Raw genomic sequence first — 22,053 nt, 5'->3', positions numbered from 1 at the left:
GGCTTTCTTCTTCATCTTGAGATCTTGTCTATGAACTTCATTGTCTTCTCTATCACGAGTTCTTACAAAACGTCTTCTAGCACGAAGGCACTCTTTGCGTAGGTCGGCTATTTCAGCGTTCCACCAATGTACTGGGGCTTTGTTGACTCCTCGCTTCCTTTTTTGCATCGACGCATTGCATGCTTGTGTTGCCCGAAGGATGAGCTCTTCTGCCATATTTTCGGGAGTTCCTTGTAGATCTGTACCTTCCATACATATGGTGAATATATCTTTATCAAACGACCCTCTTTTCCAACCAGATATTTCAGGCGTTCGAACCGATCTTCTTGATGTTGTGGTCTCATTTTGGGTAATGAGTATTGCATTATGATCACTATAGGTGAATATGTCACTGACTTGCCAGTTAAATTGGGTATAATTGTTTGTACTGACAAACGCAATGTCGATTATGGAACTAGCGCCATTTCTGCTGAATGTTGGATTACTACCAGTGTTTAAAAGCTCCACGTCTAGTTGAGCAAACGATTCCAATAGTATTCGACCCCTTTCGTTTGTTCTTGGGCAGCCCCATTCTGTAGCCCAAGCATTAAAGTCGCCTGCTATCAAAATTGGCCTTCTGGATGCAGCATCATTTGCTAGATTGGTAATAATACTTTTGTACACTTCAATATCATATCTCGGGGGTATGTAACTGCTGTAGATTGTTAATCCGGCGACAGTAGCGCGTACAAATCCGGGTTCAGAATTCAAAACATTTTGTGCTGGTCTGTGTATAGACCAGATCGAGGTTGTGCCAGACGTATCACATAACCAATTTGGTGAGCTGATGTTCTTGTATGGCTCGCTAATAATTGCTACATCCACCTCTTGTTCTCGAACTGTCTGTTTTAATAAATCTTGAGCAGCTTCACAATGATTTAAATTAATTTGTAATAATTTCATAGAGATCATCTAAGTTGGCGTAGAGCTTCCTTGTATCTCGGGCACACAGTCGATCCAGTGATGTGACTACGGTCTAATGGATCCTTACATAGCATGCACTTCGGAGGGTTTTTACAAGTAGCAACCCTGTGACCAGCTTCTCCACAGCAAATGCAGCGACCTGAATTGTCGTTCGGGTTTTTACATCTAGCTGCCGTGTGTCCAAAGTCTAGGCATTTATAACACCTTCTTGGTATCAACTTTTCACGTATTCGACAGTCCGCCCATCCAATCCGTACTATTCTTTTCTCTAAAAGAATATTAGCAAGCGGGGAGCTTAAGAAAACTGTAGCAGTTTGTGTACCTCTGTAGGCCTTTCTTAAAGACTTTATTGCATGTGGTTGAAATTCTTTGAACTCGTCCCGAAATGCCGCTAATAGCTTGTAGAATATCCTCTTTAGTAGACACGCCATCTATATCTTTAATTTCTATCGGTACTTCCTGGGTTAAGGCACGCACTTCAGCAGCTGGGCCTAACACATTTTCAATGGCTTCCCTAAACTCATTTGTGTTCTGGTGTGCTGGTTTATTTAGCTCCAACAATAGCTCACCCTTCTCTGTCTTCCTAATTGCTTTCACATTTTGACCTAGGACAGCCAGCTTTGATTCACTCTTCACTTGCTTTAGAATGTCTGAATATGAGGAATCTCCACATGTTTTTATTATTAATGCATCTGGTTTATTGGACTTCCTTTTCTTTCTTGACCTTGGTTGGACTTTATTCCAATCAGCTGCCTTGTGTATGGTGTCAGATCTTTCCACGTTCTCATTGGTCACTTCTTCCGCTGTTTTTATTTCCTGCTTATTAGTTTTCGGTGGGACTTCTTTCTTCTTTTTTGTCTTATTCTCTTTAGGGCTCTGAGTTTTTGGACCTCTTTTCAACGCAGGTGTTGTTGGCGTACTTGGTTGTTTTGGTTTAATCCATGCTTCTGTTTGGGTCTGCTTATTGTCTACCTGACCCATTTTACGTATGTCAGCTTCTTTGTTCAGATCGTCAGCTACTTTTAAATATATCGCCTGTATCTCTCTCATCATGGACTGAATATCCTTGTGGATGTTATTTTTCGATTTAACGAAATCATCCAACTGGGCTATTTTTCTTCCGAGCCTCTTGAGATTTTCGCTTCCAGAAAATTTATTTTTAGGCATGCCTTCATCTGCATTGTTAGATGTCGCCATCACAATTACCGAAGTTCTTCCTAATGGGGAATCTACACCTCCCATATTTTCAACTCGTAGACCCGAGCATCTTCCCAGTGGGGTTTCTTCAACCTCTATGTTTGTTCTTTTGGTTTCTTGGTTTTCTTCGTTCATTTTAGGTTTCGTGGTCCCAACTCAAAGCCGCTATCTCCGCTCGCAAAATGTGCAGTCACGTTAAGATCCCATGGGTCCCTATTTCTAGGTCCATGCGAGGGTTGACGGAAGACCCTCATGAGATCTCCCGTTCAGAGCCAGATCCGTGTTAATCGGGAATGTACATCCGAACCTACACTGCCAACTTAATGGGACGAGCATTGAACGTACTTTGAGACTTGCCAGGTTTTAACGGGACGGAGGCAGCTGTGGCATTAGCCTGAAAGCCATTTCTGTAAGGTTCCACCCCGACATACTCAGGTTCCAGAATACCACAGCCGTCAGCCCAGGGTTCATCAATTCCAAATCGTAGTCCAGTAATGCCATAATCAAGATCGTGCTGGCTTGATCTTGATGCCTTTCGGCTGGATTCCATTTTCTTCCATGTATAGGGTTTGACTGGGGATAACCACGGAGTCGTCACCTCCTTTCCAAACCTCTCTTGAGGCGGTCCCCTACGGTGGAATACATAATTGTGGGCGGTATTCACTCGCCCCGACACAGGGTTTCTCAGAGCACTTGCACCATTTTGGTACGCTCTCCACACCTGCCAAAACTAGGGTCCGCGGGGTCGTTACTCCCGTTATCCTCTCCTGAGGATACCCTTGCGGGTAGGGGTGCTTCTATAGACCCTTTCTGAAAGAAGGGGTGCTTCTATAGACCCTTTCTGAAAGAAGGGGTGCTTCTATAGACCCTTTCTGAAAGAAGGGGTGCTTCTATAGACCCTTTCTGAAAGAAGGGGTGCTTCTATAGACCCTTTCTGAAAGAAGGGGTGCTTCTATAGACCCTTTCTGAAAGAAGGGGTGCTTCTATAGACCCTTTCTGAAAGAAGGGGTGCTTCTATAGACCCTTTCTGAAAGAAGGGGTGCTTCTATAGACCCTTTCTGAAAGAAGGGGTGCTTCTATAGACCCTTTCTGAAAGAAGGGGTGCTTCTATAGACCCTTTCTGAAAGAAGGGGTGCTTCTATAGACCCTTTCTGAAAGAAGGGGTGCTTCTATAGACCCTTTCTGAAAGAAGGGGTGCTTCTATAGACCCTTTCTGAAAGAAGGGGTGCTTCTATAGACCCTTTCTGAAAGAAGGGGTGCTTCTATAGACCCTTTCTGAAAGAAGGGGTGCTTCTATAGACCCTTTCTGAAAGAAGGGGTGCTTCTATAGACCCTTTCTGAAAGAAGGGGTGCTTCTATAGACCCTTTCTGAAAGAAGGGGTGCTTCTATAGACCCTTTCTGAAAGAAGGGGTGCTTCTATAGACCCTTTCTGAAAGAAGGGGTGCTTCTATAGACCCTTTCTGAAAGAAGGGGTGCTTCTATAGACCCTTTCTGAAAGAAGGGGTGCTTCTATAGACCCTTTCAGAAAGAAGGGGTGCTTCTATAGACCCTTTCTGAAAGAAGGGGTGCTTCTATAGACCCTTTCTGAAAGAAGGGGTGCTTCTATAGACCCTTTCTGAAAGAAGGGGTGCTTCTATAGACCCTTTCTGAAAGAAGGGGTGCTTCTATAGACCCTTTCTGAAAGAAGGGGTGCTTCTATAGACCCTTTCTGAAAGAAGGGGTGCTTCTATAGACCCTTTCTGAAAGAAGGGGTGCTTCTATAGACCCTTTCTGAAAGAAGGGGTGCTTCTATAGACCCTTTCTGAAAGAAGGGGTGCTTCTATAGACCCTTTCTGAAAGAAGGGGTGCTTCTATAGACCCTTTCTGAAAGAAGGGGTGCTTCTATAGACCCTTTCTGAAAGAAGGGGTGCTTCTATAGACCCTTTCTGAAAGAAGGGGTGCTTCTATAGACCCTTTCTGAAAGAAGGGGTGCTTCTATAGACCCTTTCTGAAAGAAGGGGTGCTTCTATAGACCCTTTCTGAAAGAAGGGGTGCTTCTATAGACCCTTTCTGAAAGAAGGGGTGCTTCTATAGACCCTTTCTGAAAGAAGGGGTGCTTCTATAGACCCTTTCTGAAAGAAGGGGTGCTTCTATAGACCCTTTCTGAAAGAATGGGTGCTTCTATAGACCCTTTCTGAAAGAAGGGGTGCTTCTATAGACCCTTTCTGAAAGAAGGGGTGCTTCTATAGACCCTTTCTGAAAGAAGGGGTGCTTCTATAGACCCTTTCTGAAAGAATGGGTGCTTCTATAGACCCTTTCTGAAAGAAGGGGTGCTTCTATAGACCCTTTCTGAAAGAAGGGGTGCTTCTATAGACCCTTTCTGAAAGCAGGGGTGCTTCTATAGACCCTTTCTGAAAGAATGGGTGCTTCTATAGACCCTTTCTGAAAGAAGGGGTGCTTCTATAGACCCTTTCTGAAAGAAGGGGTGCTTCTATAGACCCTTTCTGAAAGAAGGGGTGCTTCTATAGACCCTTTCTGAAAGAAGGGGTGCTTCTATAGACCCTTTCTGAAAGAAGGGGTGCTTCTATAGACCCTTTCTGAAAGAAGGGGTGCTTCTATAGACCCTTTCTGAAAGAAGGGGTGCTTCTATAGACCCTTTCTGAAAGAAGGGGTGCTTCTATAGACCCTTTCTGAAAGAAGGGGTGCTTCTATAGACCCTTTCTGAAAGAAGGGGTGCTTCTATAGACCCTTTCTGAAAGAAGGGGTGCTTCTATAGACCCTTTCTGAAAGAAGGGGTGCTTCTATAGACCCTTTCTGAAAGAAGGGGTGCTTCTATAGACCCTTTCTGAAAGAAGGGGTGCTTCTATAGACCCTTTCTGAAAGAAGGGGTGCTTCTATAGACCCTTTCTGAAAGAAGGGGTGCTTCTATAGACCCTTTCTGAAAGAAGGGGTGCTTCTATAGACCCTTTCTGAAAGAAGGGGTGCTTCTATAGACCCTTTCTGAAACAAGGGGTGCTTCTATAGACCCTTTCTGAAAGAAGGGGTGCTTCTATAGACCCTTTCTGAAAGAAGGGGTGCTTCTATAGACCCTTTCTGAAAGAAGGGGTGCTTCTATAGACCCTTTCTGAAAGAAGGGGTGCTTCTATAGACCCTTTCTGAAAGAAGGGGTGCTTCTATAGACCCTTTCTGAAAGAAGGGGTGCTTCTATAGACCCTTTCTGAAAGAAGGGGTGCTTCTATAGACCCTTTCTGAAAGAAGGGGTGCTTCTATAGACCCTTTCTGGAAGAAGGGGTGCTTCTATAGACCCTTTCTGAAAGAAGGGGTGCTTCTATAGACCCTTTCTGAAAGAAGGGGTGCTTCTATAGACCCTTTCTGAAAGAAGTTGTGCTTCTATAGACCCTTTCTGAAAGAAGGGGTGCTTCTATAGATCCTTTCTGAAAGAAGGGGTGCTTCTATAGACCCTTTCTGAAAGAAGGGGTGCTTCTATAGACCCTTTCTGAAAGAAGGGGTGCTTCTATAGACCCTTTCTGAAAGAAGGGGTGCTTCTATAGACCCTTTCTGAAAGAAGGGGTGCTTCTATAGACCCTTTCTGAAAGAAGGGGTGCTTCTATAGACCCTTTCTGAAAGAAGGGGTGCTTCTATAGACCCTTTCTGAAAGAAGGGGTGCTTCTATAGACCCTTTCTGAAAGAAGGGGTGCTTCTATAGACCCTTTCTGAAAGAAGGGGTGCTTCTATAGACCCTTTCTGAAAGAAGTGGTGCTTCTATAGACCCTTTCTGAAAGAAGGGGTGCTTCTACAGACCCTTTCTGAAAGAAGGGGTGCTTCTATAGACCCTTTCTGAAAGAAGGGGTGCTTCTATAGACCCTTTCTGAAAGAAGGGGTGCTTCTATAGACCCTTTCTGAAAGAAGGGGTGCTTCTATAGACCCTTTCTGAAAGAAGGGGTGCTTCTATAGACCCTTTCTGAAAGAAGGGGTGCTTCTATAGACCCTTTCTGAAAGAAGGGGTGCTTCTATAGACCCTTTCTGAAAGAAGGGGTGCTTCTATAGACCCTTTCTGAAAGAAGGGGTGCTTCTATAGACCCTTTCTGAAAGAAGGGGTGCTTCTATAGACCCTTTCTGAAAGAAGGGGTGCTTCTATAGACCCTTTCTGAAAGAAGGGGTGCTTCTATAGACCCTTTCTGAAAGAAGGGGTGCTTCTATAGACCCTTTCTGAAAGAAGGGGTGCTTCTATAGACCCTTTCTGAAAGAAGGTGTGCTTCTATAGACCCTTTCTGAAAGAAGGGGTGCTTCTATAGACCCTTTCTGAAAGAAGGGGTGCTTCTATAGACCCTTTCTGAAAGAAGGGGTGCTTCTATAGACCCTTTCTGAAAGAAGGGGTGCTTCTATAGACCCTTTCTGAAAGAAGGGGTGCTTCTATAGACCCTTTCTGAAAGAAGGGGTGCTTCTATAGACCCTTTCTGAAAGAAGGGGTGCTTCTATAGACCCTTTCTGAAAGAAGGGGTGCTTCTATAGACCCTCTCTGAAAGAAGGGGTGCTTCTATAGACCCTTTCTGAAAGAAGGGGTGCTTCTATAGACCCTTTCTGAAAGAAGGGGTGCTTCTATAGACCCTTTCTGAAAGAAGGGGTGCTTCTATAGACCCTTTCTGAAAGAAGGGGTGCTTCTATAGACCCTTTCTGAAAGAAGGGTTGCTTCTATAGACCCTTTTTGAAAGAAGGGGTGCTTCTATAGACCCTTTCTGAAAGAAGGGGTGCTTCTATAGACCCTTTCTGAAAGAAGGGTTGCTTCTATAGACCCTTTCTGAAAGAAGGGTTGCTTCTATAGACCCTTTCTGAAAGAAGGGGTGCTTCTATAGACCCTTTCTGAAAGAAGGGGTGCTTCTATAGACCCTTTCTGAAAGAAGGGGTGCTTCTATAGACCCTTTCTGAAAGAAGGGGTGCTTCTATAGACCCTTTCTGAAAGAAGGGGTGCTTCTATAGACCCTTTCTGAAAGAAGGGGTGCTTCTATAGACCCTTTCTGAAAGAAGGGGTGCTTCTATAGACCCTTTCTGAAAGAAGGGGTGCTTCTATAGACCCTTTCTGAAAGAAGGGGTGCTTCTATAGACCCTTTCTGAAAGAAGGGGTGCTTCTATAGACCCTTTCTGAAAGAAGGGGTGCTTCTATAGACCCTTTCTGAAAGAAGGGGTGCTTCTATAGACCCTTTCTGAAAGAAGGGGTGCTTCTATAGACCCTTTCTGAAAGAAGGGGTGCTTCTATAGACCCTTTCTGAAAGAAGGGGTGCTTCTATAGACCCTCTCTGAAAGAAGGGGTGCTTCTATAGACCCTTTCTGAAAGAAGGGGTGCTTCTATAGACCCTCTCTGAAAGAAGGGGTGCTTCTATAGACCCTTTCTGAAAGAAGGGGTGCTTCTATAGACCCTCTCTGAAAGAAGGGGTGCTTCTATAGACCCTTTCTGAAAGAAGGGGTGCTTCTATAGACCCTCTCTGAAAGAAGGGGTGCTTCTATAGACCCTTTCTGAAAGAAGGGGTGCTTCTATAGACCCTCTCTGAAAGAAGGGGTGCTTCTATAGACCCTTTCTGAAAGAAGGGGTGCTTCTATAGACCCTCTCTGAAAGAAGGGGTGCTTCTATAGACCCTTTCTGAAAGAAGGGGTGCTTCTATAGACCCTTTCTGAAAGAAGGGGTGCTTCTATAGACCCTTTCTGAAAGAAGGGGTGCTTCTATAGACCCTCTCTGAAAGAAGGGGTGCTTCTATAGACCCTTTCTGAAAGAAGGGGTGCTTCTATAGTCCCTTTCTGAAAGAAGGGGTGATTCTATATATCTTATTAAATTTGCCTATTTTATACTCTTTGGTATTCTGTAGAAGAACGCTAGGTACTCTTATATTGATTTTTTCATTGAGGTGCAGTATACCAATTATTCTTCCCATATAAGAGCAAAAGTCTTTCAATAGGAGGCAATTTTCTTTCTCATAGAACAAACACTGATAGAAGACCAGTTGGTCTTCTTATAGAATACATACAGGCTAATATATTCAATTATGGAAAATTACCCACAGTAAATTGTTGAAATTACCATCAACTTTGTTGCGGCTCTTGAGACCTTCAAATTGACAATAACAAGCCTTAAACCCATATCTGATGAATAATTAAAATAATAACGCCAGATAAACGCTATTAAGCCATGGATCATTGAACAATAAACAGCAACAGCAGATAGAGTTATTTGTCCATTTGGAATTTGAACATTAACTGTGGTCCGTTCGCAGCAACGTAACAAAGAATGTTAAAATCAATTCAAATATTTGGAACGCTTTCGGTGCTGGTGGTGCTGGTGATGGCAGTAAATATTTACGCTGTACAAAGCAAATATTATCTCATCATATATATTTGTTTTTAAATTAAAAAAAAAAACCTCAATTCTTTTCACTTTCAGTATCCGCTGCATATAGAATATTTCTATTCGCATTCATTTGTACCCGATGCCTTGAAAATCGATTATGAGCTGGAAAATGATATTGGGATTTATTACAATTTCACAGCATTCCGGCCGTTCAGTGGACAATTGCTGTTGAATTTATTCATACGTAAATATAACCCCGTCAAGGGTCAAGCATCGCTAGACGTGTTTAAGGAACGAAATTTGGATTTATGTAAAACTTTGGACAAACAACGGAATGTCACATATCGCAAAGAATCGCGGCGGCCATTTCTATTGCAGGAAACGTTTATAACATCTTGCCCACTGGTGAATGGTTTCTATTATATACGAAATGGTACGGTGCCCAGCAGTGCCATACCCACCTGGATGGATGATGGACGTTATGTGATTCAGTTTGAATTAATTCAGGTTATCAATGAATTGCTGAAGCTTGTGAATTTACGTTTGGTCATCAATGTTGATAAAAGTAGCCGAACGGAAGTGAGTAATGAGGAGGAAGAAGAAGAAGAAGGAGAAGGAGAAGAGGAGGAAGATGATGGGGAGGATGTTAGTGATGGCAATAATAGTGAAGATAAAGGAAGTGATGATCATAATGATGAAGATGAGGAAACATCAGATGGAGAAAAACAAGAAGGAGATGGCGGCATTAGTGATGAAGATCACAACGTTGAAGAAGAAAATGCCAACAATGGAGATGTTGATGGAAATGATGAAGAAAGTGGTGAAGAAGATCAAAATAATAAAGATATTGCAAATGGTGGCAATGGACATAAACACAATGAAGAAGATGAAGAAAACTCAGATACAGAAAATCAAGAAGGAGATGGCCTTAGTGAAGAAAATCATAACGTTGAAGAAAATGTCAACACTGAAGGTGATAATGGAAATGATGAAGAAAATATTGGGGGCGGTGGTAATGAAGATCAAGATAAGGAAGATAATGAAAGTGATGGCGATGAACATAAACACAATGATGAAGATGAGGAAACATCAGATGGAGAAAAACAAGAAGGAGATGGCGGTATTAGTGATGAAGATCGCAACGTAGAAGAAAATTCCAATAATGGAGATGTTGATGGAAATGACGAAGAAAGTATTGAAGGTAGTGGTAATCAAAATAATAAAGATAATGCAAATGGTGGCGATGGACATAAACACAATGAAGAAGATGAAGAAAACTCAGATACAGAAAAACAAGAAGGAGATGGCCTTAGTGAAGAAAATCATAACGTTGAAGAAAATGTCAACACTGAAGGTGATAATGGAAATGATGAAGAAAATATTGGAGGCGGTAATGATGAAGAAAACGTTGGAGGTGATGAAGATCAAAATAATGAAAGTGATGAACATAAAAACAACGATGAAGATGAGGAACAATCAGATGGAGAAAAACAAGAAGAAGAAGAAGAAGACGTTAGTGATGAAGTTCACAACGTTAAAGAAAATGTCAACAATGAAGGTGTTGATGGAAATGATGAAGAAAATATTGAAGGCAGTGGAAATGGTGATAAAGATCAAAATAATGACGATAATGTTAGTGCCAATGCGCCAATGCTGAGGAACAGGGTGACAAGGAAGAAAATCATGGACACACCGATAATACTGATATTGTAGCTGAGGAATCTACTACGCAAAATAATGATGATCTTGAAAATTACAATGGTGGTTCCAAAGAAGAAGAACAGCAGAATCAAAGTAACGGAGATCATCTTTACAACTACCCGTCAAAGTTATTAACATGACTACAATGAATAAATGACACATAACCATTAACACAACCATTGTATTTTTATACCCTCCACCATAATATGGTGGGTGCAATTAAATTTGTCTTTCCGTTTAAACTTATAACCATTGATGCTGCAAAACTTTCCGCAAGAAATTGTCAGTATAGGTCCGCGGTTTGATATAGCCCTCATACACCGGTACCTCCCGATTTTGGGTATTTTGAAGGTTTTAGTCATATTATCTTACCCAAGTGGCTTAACAAAATTTGGTATTTAGCCTTCTTTGGGGCTACAAACATTCTCCCCTAAATTTTTTAGTATAGGTCCATCTGTTGGTATAGCTCCGGTAGAACGGAATCCCGCGATTTTCGGTGTTTTGAAAGTTGCTCCCACCTTATCCTACAGTCTTCATTGGGGATATACAAAGTTCCGCAGAGAATTGTCGTTATAGGTCTACGTTTTTATATAGCTCGTATAGAACGGTAGCTCCCGATTTTCGATATTTTGAACTACCCACATTGTCATAAAGAAATTATTTGGTATTTTCGTCCTCGTGTTTATACAGCCCCCAAAGAACGGTAGCTCGCGATTTCGGTATTTTGAATGTTTTAACAACAATGGATGAAATTTGGTAGTTAGTCTTCTTTGGGGTACAAAACTTTCCACCAGAAAATTTTTAGCAACGGTCCACGTGTTGATATAACCTCGATACAGAAATTGGGCGAGAATGTTCGCAACGCCAACAACTGGTGTCGTTAATTGGTTGGCTACGGAAAAGAAGAGGCATGGTCGGCAGGGAACCCCCCTCTATATCGATGTGAGAGTTAAATCGAAAGAAGATACCTCACTTCGCAAGAAAAATGATTGATCTTAACAAACTTTATCACTCTCTAATTCCCATATCCGCAAAGGCCAAGTTGAGTTCAACACCAACCCCAATAGCCCCTAAAGATCACATTTTACCTCAACACTTCTTCAAAGGGAGGCAACTCACCCTCAAAGTTGAAAGATGCTAAGAATAAGCCACAGAACATTTTAAGGATCAATAAAGCAGGGAAGATCGACTCAATCAAAACCAACCATTATCCACCTAAGAACAAGGTGAAGAGAGTTAAGTCAACGAAGGAATGACACCCGAAGGCCAAGTGAGTCAACTCGAGTCAGGACTCCAAACCGTCTAAATCCACTGCCTGCTATCAAAAGATTGAGAAGCGAAAATATATCATTGCCAAGGTAGTCTCACAAGCTAACCAAAGTCACAATAAATCAAATAACAGCTTGTTCGGTAACACATGTAGCTAAAATCTTCAAAATACCGATAATCGGAAGGTACCGAACATGGCCCAAAACATAGTCCTATTTTGACACTTTTTGGTGAAGAAGTTTCATGTCTGAAGGGTACCAAAGTCAGAAGATATTTTTCGGATATCTTCTTAACCTAAAAATATATCCAAAGGACCATGGGTTCCAAACGAACCTCGAGTGTCAAGGTTATCAGCTATGGGAACAAGCAATCACTTCGCTTCATGTAGTTGAATCAGCATCACTGGAAAACAGCGGCTACTGAACATCTTCTAGTCGCCACCAAGTCTATATCGTTCTAATCCATGAGTCATATTTACGCAAAAAATAGGGACTAAACGATGGCAACTATGTCAATAGCAGTATAGTGCCGATGTAGTATTGCTTAATATTTATATACCGCCCATGAATAGTTCTGCCCTGCATTATATGCCTAATATTAGTTCGTTTTTGAAGGGCAATAACCGTTTTGTGCTAGGGGACTTCAATGCTCATCATGAGCATTCCGGCCTTCCGTCCTAGGCAATGGCCAGAGGTGTATACCGCTGACCAGTAGTAAATTGATAGCTCCACATTTTGCACTTCGAACGAAAACGGTACAACGTGGATAAGAGGAGACTGCCAACATTTCGCTTAGCTCAGGCCACTTTTACAGACCGCCCGACCTCATAACCTCTGTGTACTTTTATGAACCATGGAAAAACTGATTGGCAAGGGTTCAGAGAATTTACCAATCGCCGCTTCAAAGAGCTGAGTGAATTTTCCAGCACATCATTACAGCTGCAGGCCGCTTGCTACATACATGCTGGTCGAATACCCCAAATTAGACCATATGTTCCAGCAGAGACAATTAGGCTAGCAAATAAGCGTGATGAGCTTTGTCGTACGTACACTGAAGACACAGCAGGCTAGTAGGAAAAAGTGGCTAGACCACCTGCAGCAATGCAATATTGGTACAAGATCTGTTTAACCTCTACCTTTCTGAAATTCCACACCGTCCAGATGGCATAGAGATAATGTAGGTGAATGATTGCCCGATCATCTTACAATGCAATGACCGGTCTGTTGTATCCTCTGCAGCTCTAGCACAAGCAAAATCCTATAAGGAAAGCCTGAATAGTATTCACATGAATGCAGTTGCGCAGACAGAACAAAAGTACATTGTGAATGCCGTACTGGGAGATAACCCCATCAATCGCAGCAGAAAAACGGCAGCTCTCAATGCAAATTTGAGTGGTTTTCGCATAGTTAAGATCCGGACGATGCGTACATTGGGATATATATGCAATATTGGGACCGAATTCATGGCACGATACCCAACACATTCCCTGCATTTAGATTGGGACCAGACGACACGAAGCATTTGTTTAACTGTCCAGTTAACTCCACTCATTTATTGTCTGATTCTTTATGGACGCAAGCAGTCCAAGTTGCAGAATCTGGACACATAGTAAAAAGAACCATATAACCAACGAGCACCGTTGGTTCGGCCAGGCCGAACTTTTTGTAACCTCCACCCTACATATTCTGAACTAAAATAAAATAATGAGTTTCCTTCAAAATACCGAAATCCTGAGGTATCGTTATAATGGGGACTATACCAAAACATGGACAATTTTTACATTGACAATTTTTGGTGGAGAAGTTTGGTGGCCAATGTGAACCTCAAATGTCAAATAACCGGTAGTTTAGGCAAAAAATTAGCTAAAATCCTCTAAATACCCGAAATCGGAAGCTACCATTATATGGGGCCTATAAGAAAACATGGACCTGTGTTGACAATTTTTGGTGAAGAAGTTTCATGTCTGAAGGGTACCTCAAATGTCCAATAACAGCCAGTTCCATCAAAAACTAATTTTGCAGAAATTCTCAAAATACCCAAAATCGGGTGGTACCGTAATATGGGACCTATACCAAAACATGGACCTGTGTTGACAATTTTTGGTGGAAAATTGTTGTAACCACTATGAGCCTCAAATGTCAAATTACAGCTAGTCCCGTTAAAAATTGTTGACCGAGGGACCGAACATTTTCCAAAACATGGTCGCAGCTTAACAATTTTTGGTGGAGCAGTTTCAAGACTGCAGAGTACCTCATATGTCAAATTACAGCTAGTTCGATCAAAAAAATGTTGCAAAAATCCTCAAAATACCCAAAATATGGTGGTACCGTTATATGGGGCCTATACCAAAACATGGACCTATATTTACATTTTTTGGTGGATAAGTTTCATGACTTCGGGAGCCTCAAATGTGAAATAACAGGTAGTTCGGGCTCAATATGAAGCAAAAATCTTCAAAATACGGAAAATCCTGAGGTACCGTTATATGGAACCTGTACCAAAACATGGACCTATATTAACAATATTTGTTGGGGAAGCAGCTGTGAGCACTAGGAACCTCAAATGTCTAATTACAGCTAGTTTGATTAAATAATATATAATAGTTCCACAAACATCCCATAAGGGACAAGGGAGACTTCTCTCATATCAATGAGTGCACCCCTATTCATATTAGCTCAATGATATTGGACCTACAGTTTATCGCCGAGTCCGAACGGCGTGTCTAAGACACCACTTTTGTAGAGAAGTTTTACATGGCTGAAATACTCAGGAAATGTCGCCCACATTACTGAGGGGTATTTTGCCACCGTTGAAAAGTGTTTTTGATGTTGCCTGGCCGGGAATCGAACCCACGACCTTATGTGTACAAGGCAGGTGTGCATACCATTGCACTACGGTGGCACCCATGGTTTGGTTAAATATTGTAGCTAGAATCTTCAAAATACCGAACATCGGGAGATACCGTTATATGGAGGCAATAACAAAACGAGATCAGATATTTCCCACCATCACTCGGTTGCATAAATATAACGTTCTAGCTGTAAAAAGTCATAGTCAATAGCAGGGACGTACGCAGGATTTCATTTCGGGGGGGGCCCACCATGACCAAAAATCAAGAAATTTTAAAATGTTGGGTAGGGTTACATAGCGCTATTTTAAAGGCTTTTAGTCGATTTTTTAACGATTATTGAGACAAGGTGTATAAATGAAGAGAGAGTTTAAAAAATTTAAAATACAATTTTGGAATTTGGTACAGAGTAACATATATTATGTATTAGTTCTTGGATATTTTTTATTGAAAATTACCATATCAGACCACGTTCGGTATGGTTATCGGTATTTGTAAGTTGTACACCACATATGCTCACATTTTGGTATATCTCAGAATTTGTAATATCCGCAATTGTATTCGCTAGATTTTCAGTATTCGATTATTATTTAATTTCTAAGAATATTGGCTATAATAAGGATTTTTGGATTTTTTTGGTTGGAGAACCTCTATGCTGAAAGTGGTTAAAATAGATCTAAGTTTTAATGCATATCGCGATATCGCCCTTTTTTAGACCCATTTTTCCAAATGTATTTAGTGGACAAATCTTTGACGACCATACATAACATATTAACATCTTATAAACCTTTTAATTGGAGTTTGGTATACTTTAATATGTCAAGGTATTTAAATACCTTTTAAGTTATTTCTATAAATTGAATGCATCCGATACGCATAATTCCAATCGAAAATTTACCCAAGAAAAACATTTTTAAATGCAAAAATTTTACTTCTTTAACCGAAGTGATTGGAGAATCCAATTAAAAAATATATTTAAAAAAAGGCTGCTTTAGCCGGAGTCGGACAATACAGTCTATGAACTCGCAATCCTACTCGTAGTAAGTACTCTTTGAGAGTACGAAACACATGATTGGGCTTTGCCAAAACATGGTCGAATAAATTTTTGAGAAAACAAGCAAGTCTTCTTTGTCGCCAGTGTGGATTACAAAATTTTGTGGCCTTTTTTGGACGTATGAACTTACCGGCAAAAATATCAAAACTTTAACGGTACCTATGTTAGCGATAGTGGACGTTTCGGATTATTGCTCATAGCGCAAAAGGAGAGTGTTTCTGAATGTTCCGAATTAGTCCATTAAGCAAGTGTATCTCATTATGAGAGTCATTCCTTTAGATAGTTATCGCGCCCACCAGCCATTTTAGTTGGTCACCGTACATTATGTCAGAAAGAATGGCCAACTAGGATATACACCAAGACCTCGCTTTGCATCGTAGATACGTTCCAAAAAATACGACTCAAAGTGAAACGACGCAAAGCGAATTAAGATTTTCTATGGTGGAAAACACTTTTTTCTTATGTCCACAATTTTAGGTAGAGAAATTACCTGAACAAATAGGAACCCTAAATGCTAATTTACAGCTATTTTGGTCTAATTCGGCCAGAAAATGTAGCTAAAATAAAATAATTGAAATCTGGCGGTATCGTTATATGAGGGATATAACAAAACGTTTACATATGTCCTTCATTTTTGTTGGAGAAGTTTCTACATCACTGGGAACACTAAATACCAAATTATAGCTCATTCGGGCTCAAGATGTAGATAAAATGGTCAACATACCTGAAATCGGGCGGTACCAATGTAGCCCATCTTCGAACTTGATCTAAGCTCAGACCAAATACACATGTTTCACAAATTTCAGCCATCTATCTCAAATCTTTCGGAAGATGGCGTGATTACAACAAAAGGACGGACGGTAAGACGAAAATGGCTAAATGATCGCAAATGAATATTTCAATGTATTTCAAACGGAAAAACAAACTTTATATACCGTCTATACTGTGGTAGAGGGTATAAAAAAATTAGGCACTCAAATTTAAAATAACGCAACATCGAAAATGGAACGACGCATATTGAAAATAGGTATTAACTAAGCAACGACGCAACTTCGAAAACAACGCAAAGTGAAACGACGCAAAGCGTGGTCTTGGTGTATACGATTTTAGGAAACAATTCAAACTTTTGTGGGGGAGGAACTCGAAGTGGTGGACCAATGTGATTTTAAATAAGTTTGGAAAATATTACGTCATCTAAAATTTGGACCAAGTCTCCAGCCAGAGGCAAACTGGGCTAAATGCTTGTCTGACCGTCTTTCATCCAAATAGACAGAAGTAGAAAAGATAAGTATTTTTAAGGAAGTTTGTTGTAATAATATATTAATCTGGTTTTTGAAAGTCTGCTGAGAAACCGAAAACGTTTTAATATTAGGAGGCAACAAGTTCCACAATCGAAAAAAGGATTTTTATTAAATATTTATCTGTATCTGAGAGCTTTTAGAAGACGATAAAAATATATAATCAAATTAAAAAAGGAATAGAGGTATCGGATTTCAACGAACCGATCAAATGAAAACCCTACAAGGTGAAGGAAAAACTGTGAACAGTTACACTGGTAAACACGACTTTTGTTTCAACCGAAATTTTTGTTGTTTCTAAATGAATTCGACGAGTTATTTTCAAATCCGGTCACGGTTTTTCTCCATCAGCTCTTGTTCTTGAGATATAGCTCAAAATCGGTTTTTACGAGTTTTACCCAGAATTTCGTTATTTCCGGATACAAACAAATATTGTTTGTGGGGTTTTCGACACTAATATATTAAGGAGATGCTGTACGTTCGATACAAAGAGTTTTTGAAATAATTACAGTGAATTTATAACGAAGAAATATAGAAAACACACGACGGACCTTGTAAAAATTGCATATTTTGCGCACTTTAAGCTATAATTACGTCATCGGGAGAAGTCCTAGGATCATTATATGGCAATGCGGATATGCTTAGGTTGTCTACTATATAGTCCAGTATTCAGATATATAATATAAAGTTCATAGCGCCCATGATTCGACTATAACCTAAAAATCATCATGAAGACTGCCATTGAAAAGTAAATGGCTTATGTGGTAATGATATCACTGGTAAATTATTTCCCTTTAGCAGTCTTCATGACGATTTTTAGTTTATGGCCGAATCATGGGGGCTATGAACTTTATATTATATATTTGAATACTGGACTATATAGTAGACACCCTAAGCATATCCGCATTGTCATATGAAGATCCTATGACTTCCCCCGATGACGTAATTACAGCTTAAAGTGCGCAAAATATGCAATTTTTACAAGGTCCGTCGTATGTCATCTATATTTTTCGTTATATATTCACTGTAATTATTTCATTAACTGTTTGCATCGAATGTAAACCATCTCCTTAATATATTAGTGTCGAAAAACCCACAAAAAATATTTGTTTGTATCCGGAAATAACGAAATTCTGGGTAAAACTCGTGAAAACCGATTTTGAGCTATATATCAAGAACAAGATCTGATGAAAAAAAACCATAGCCGGATTTGAAAATAACTCGTCGAATTCATTTAGAAACAATAAAAATTTCGGTTGAAACATTCAACTTTTTCAATTTTGTTGAGCAGTGTTATTTCTGCAAATATCTACCATACGCAAATTTTAATATTTGACGGAAGCTGGACATAAAGTTGTTTATATTATTTCCGTGGTGCCCAGTATTACCTCAATACCATAAAGAATGTGAACAACAAATTTGTCGAAATAAATATATAATTGGTTTTCGATATATAGTCCACGAAAACCCCATTTCATGCACTTCCCTTTCCACATTATTGAACTCGTCATATTTTTTGATACAGGATACCATAAACCTCAAAAATGAACTAGCAAAGATGGAGTGTAATCATTACGGAACTCCGAGTTCATTTATTTTTTTTTTTTTTTTGATACTGTAACGATATGGCATAAAGCCGTAATACAGAAAAATTTGAAAATTTCAAGCAAAAAGTTAAAAATTTTCGAAAAAAAAATCGAAATTATTTCTTACAAAATTTGCTAACGAAGTACATTTTCCGTACAGAAACTTCAGAAAATTTATGTTTTCATTTGAAATATCCAAACATAAAATTAATTTATCAGAAAGAAAAAGCTAATGATCTTTTACAGTAGCTAAAGAAATTTTTGGTCTACCAAACCATTTCGGGGGGGGCCCGGGCCCCTGTGCCCCCCCCCCCTGCGTACGTCCCTGGTCAATAGTCAAGCGGCCCTTAAATCACTCAGGCCCAACTCTATCAAATCTGAGGCTGTTATGGCCTGCAAGAACGCCTTGGGGACCCTGAAGTCAATTGTATCGAAAGAAAATGCCAAAATATAGCGTTCTAGTTGTAAATAGTCATAGTCAAGCGGTCACTAAATCACTCAGGCCCAACTCTATCAAATCTGTGGCAGTTATGGATTGCAAGAACGCCTTGGGGACCCTGAAGTCAATTGTCAATATCGAAAGGAATTAAATGGCGCGTCGCGGATCGGAGTCATTCGATGTTGCAATCGACCACACAATCAAGCCACCCTTGTGTCACTTTATATGGCAACTAGAACAAAGTTATCTGGCCAATCCTCTCCAAACGAAGATCCACAAGAGTAGTTTTACTGAAGAAGAGGAATAATCACGCGTCACTGCAGAATCAGATCTATGTTTTGTAAATGGCAAAGATATGACAAATGATTAATGTGGAGGTGAAAAAGGCACATAGACAATCGAACACTTATTATGTCGCTGACTAATACTCACGACCCAAAGGCTGATGGCTGTAACGTTATGAAATAATCGCACCACCATACTTATATTCTTTTAGTCTTTAATATTTTCTATCTATCCACAATATCTATTTTTATATCCTCCTCCATAGTATAGAGGGTATATAAAGTTTGTTTTTCCGTTTGTAACGCATTGAAATATTCATTTGCGAACCTATAAAGTATATATATTCTTGATCAGGATAAACTTCTCACTCGATCTAGCCATGTCCTCCTGTTGTAATCAACCTAGCGTGCGCAAACATTGAGCTAGAACGCTAGATTTTTGCCCCCGAGTATCGGTTTTTCCATAGGCACATCAAGTTCGACGATGGGCTATATCGGCCCATGTTTAGGTATAGCCCCATATAACGGTATCCCCCGATTTTCGGTGTTTGAGGGGTTTAGAACCAAATTATAACCGAACTAGCTAGAATTTTACATATAAGCTTCTTAGGGCTAACCACAATAATCTACCATAACCTGTCAATATTGATCCATGTTTAGGTATAGCCCCCATATAACGTTACCTCCTGATTTTCGGTATTTTGAGGGTTTTATCTACAACTTTTAACCGAACTAGACGAAATTTGGCATTTAAGGTTCTTAGAGGTCACAGCGTGACGTGACAGGGTGACGTAGGGGATGAAAGATACCAAGGAACGGTCCTGACCGGCTTTAAGATGGTAAAGTCCAGGATTTATCTTGGTCCCTCTCTCATCTCAAGTGGACACTGACCTCCCCGTGGTGTCACCTGGGGAGCTGCCTTTAACGCCCCCCCCCCCCCCTAGAAAAAAGCAGCCTACTATGAAAAAACGAAAGAAAAGAAAAACAAACCCCTCTAAAGTTGACGACCCCCGCAAACGTTTTAAGGACCATGATCTGCGAATCTGCACCTGGAATGTTCGCACTCTTTATAGAGAAGGTGCAGTTTACGCATTGGCAGATGTACTTGAAAAGTACGAGGCCGACATTACTGCCATACAGGAAATACGATGGACTGGGAAAGATGTTACAACAACACCTAAAGGTGACGCACTGTATTATAGCTGCCATGGCACAAAGCATGAGTTTGGTTGCGGTTTTGTAGTTGGTCAGAGGTTAAAACATCTGGTCTCCAGCTTCACCCCAGTGAATGAAAGACTTGCTACAATTCGATTAAAAGCAAAATTCTTCAACATCAGCTTTATCTGCGCTCATGCTCCAACCGAAGACAAGGACGAACAGACCAAAGATATATTCTACGAGCGCCTAGAAGAAACATATGACCGTTGTCCTGCCCATGACATTAAAATTGTTCTAGGCGATTTTAATGCCAAAATTGGAAAGGAGAATATCTTTGCACAAACAGTCGGGAAATTCAGTCTACATAGTAAAACAGAGGCAAAAAACTTGAGTTAGCAGTACCAGATTTAAGCATCTCGATATTCATAAGGGCACTTGTCTGTCTCCAGACCAAAGAACAATAAATCAAATTGATCACGTTGTGATAGATGGAAGACATTCATCTAGCGTGTTGGATGTACGATCGATCCGAGGAGCAAACATAGATTCGGACCATTACCTCGTTGCAGCAAAGGTACGTACCCGTCTAAACGTTGCAAATAAAGCACGGACAGACACAACACGAAAGTTGGACATCGCTAAGCTGCAAACACAGTAGATAGCCACAGCATATTCCACTCAACTAGCCCAATTGCTTAATCAAAGCACTCCTCATCCCCATAACATATCAGAACAATGGCAAAATATTGCCCACTCCATGCAAACAGCCGCAAAATCAGTACTTGGATACCAGAGACCTCCACCAAAGAATCCATGGTACGACCAGGAGTGAAAAAAAGAAGAAAAAAATGCGGCATATAGGGCTACTTTACAATCAGTAGCAACGCGTAGCGCTCGAGAGAGGTATCGGGAGAAAAGGAGAGAGGAGAAACGTCTTTTCCGCAGGAAAAAGAGAGAGAGATGGAAAAGAGGGAGTGTGAACAAATAGAGATGTACAGGAGACAGAACGAAGTCCCAAAATTCTACCAAAGAGTGAAGCATCAAACTGATGGCTTTGGTACAAACATATCCTCCTGTAGAGATCCACAAGGTAATTTGGTAACTGATACAGATAGTGTGCTTTTTCCAAACTGTTGGTATCCGATAGCAGTGAAGACGGCGAAGATACCACAGATCCAATCCCAGAAGATGGTATTGAATGTATACCACCCGGCCAAGATGAGGTAAAAACAGCAATAAACCGGCTGAAGAATAATAAGGCGGCAGGAGCCGCTGTTCAAAACCGGAGGCGATAGGGTGTATGCGTCAGCTAGTTAGCACCATCTGGCAGGAAGAACGCGTACCCGACGATTGGAACGTGAGCATACAGGGACATAAGTCTGCTCCCTATTGCATATAAGATAGTATCTGGGATATTGTGTGAGAGACTAAAGCCTATGGTCAATGAAATTATTGGATCCTATCAGTGCGGCTTTAGACCTGGCAAATCCACCATTGACCAGATATTTACCTTGAGACAAATCCTCAAAAAGACCCAAGAAATGCAGATCGACACCTTCCATCTTTTCGTCGATTACAAAGCAGCATTCGACAGCCCTATACGTTCAAAGGTGTTCCAAGCCATGTCTGATTTTGGTATTCCTGCAAAGATCATTCGGCTTTGTAGAATGACATTAACTGAGACGAGATCCTCAGTTAGAATAGGAAAGAACCTCTCCAAAGAGTTTATTACCAAAAGAGGTTTCAGACAACGAGACGGCCTGTCGTGTGATCTATTCAACATCCTGCTGGAAAAGGTCATACGAGACGCGAAGGTCAAAAGAATTGGAACGATATACACGAACAGCCATATGTTACTGGCTTATGCCGACGACATTGACATCATGGGTCGATCGGTAAAGGAAGTAACTGACACCTTTGCAAAAGTCGAAAGAGAATC

The 22,053-nt window shown here is 40.6% G+C and overlaps 2 protein-coding genes across 3 annotated transcripts in view; one reads left to right on the top strand and one right to left on the bottom strand.

Annotated features, from left to right (window-relative positions):
- The window catches only part of LOC141402449 (protein Asterix), a 225,222-nt gene that overhangs the window by 115,880 nt on the left and 87,289 nt on the right, over positions 1-22,053 (bottom strand). The window lies entirely within an intron of this gene.
- Positions 8,310-10,388, top strand: LOC141401925 (uncharacterized). 2 transcript variants are annotated; one of them, XM_073982494.1, is made up of 2 exons: positions 8,310-8,477; positions 8,571-10,388. In XM_073982494.1, exons 1-2 carry the CDS (start codon positions 8,418-8,420, stop codon positions 10,188-10,190), a joined length of 1,680 nt encoding a protein of 559 aa, XP_073838595.1. In that variant the 5' UTR covers positions 8,310-8,417; the 3' UTR covers positions 10,191-10,388. The 2 variants fall into 2 exon arrangements, with proteins under 2 accessions (XP_073838595.1, XP_073838594.1); XM_073982493.1 differs by having other exon boundaries at positions 8,310-8,492; positions 8,571-10,379.

This window comes from Musca autumnalis, unplaced genomic scaffold (genome assembly GCF_047663935.1).
Source record: "Musca autumnalis isolate F117 unplaced genomic scaffold, ASM4766393v1 scaffold_4, whole genome shotgun sequence".
In the NCBI taxonomy this organism is placed as follows: Eukaryota; Metazoa; Arthropoda; class Insecta; order Diptera; family Muscidae; genus Musca; species Musca autumnalis.
The sequence above is the reverse complement of the archived record's forward strand: the minus strand, read 5'-3'. Positions and strand labels throughout refer to the sequence as shown.

Excerpts from the sequence above, each read along its gene's own strand:
- LOC141401925 (XM_073982493.1), top strand. The coding sequence starts at position 8,418 with ATGTTAAAATCAATTCAAATATTTGGAACGCTTTCGGTGCTGGTGGTG. Across the intron at positions 8,493-8,570 it reads TGGCAGTAAATATTTACGCT|TATCCGCTGCATATAGAATA; the intron begins GTACAAAGCAAA and ends TTTCACTTTCAG.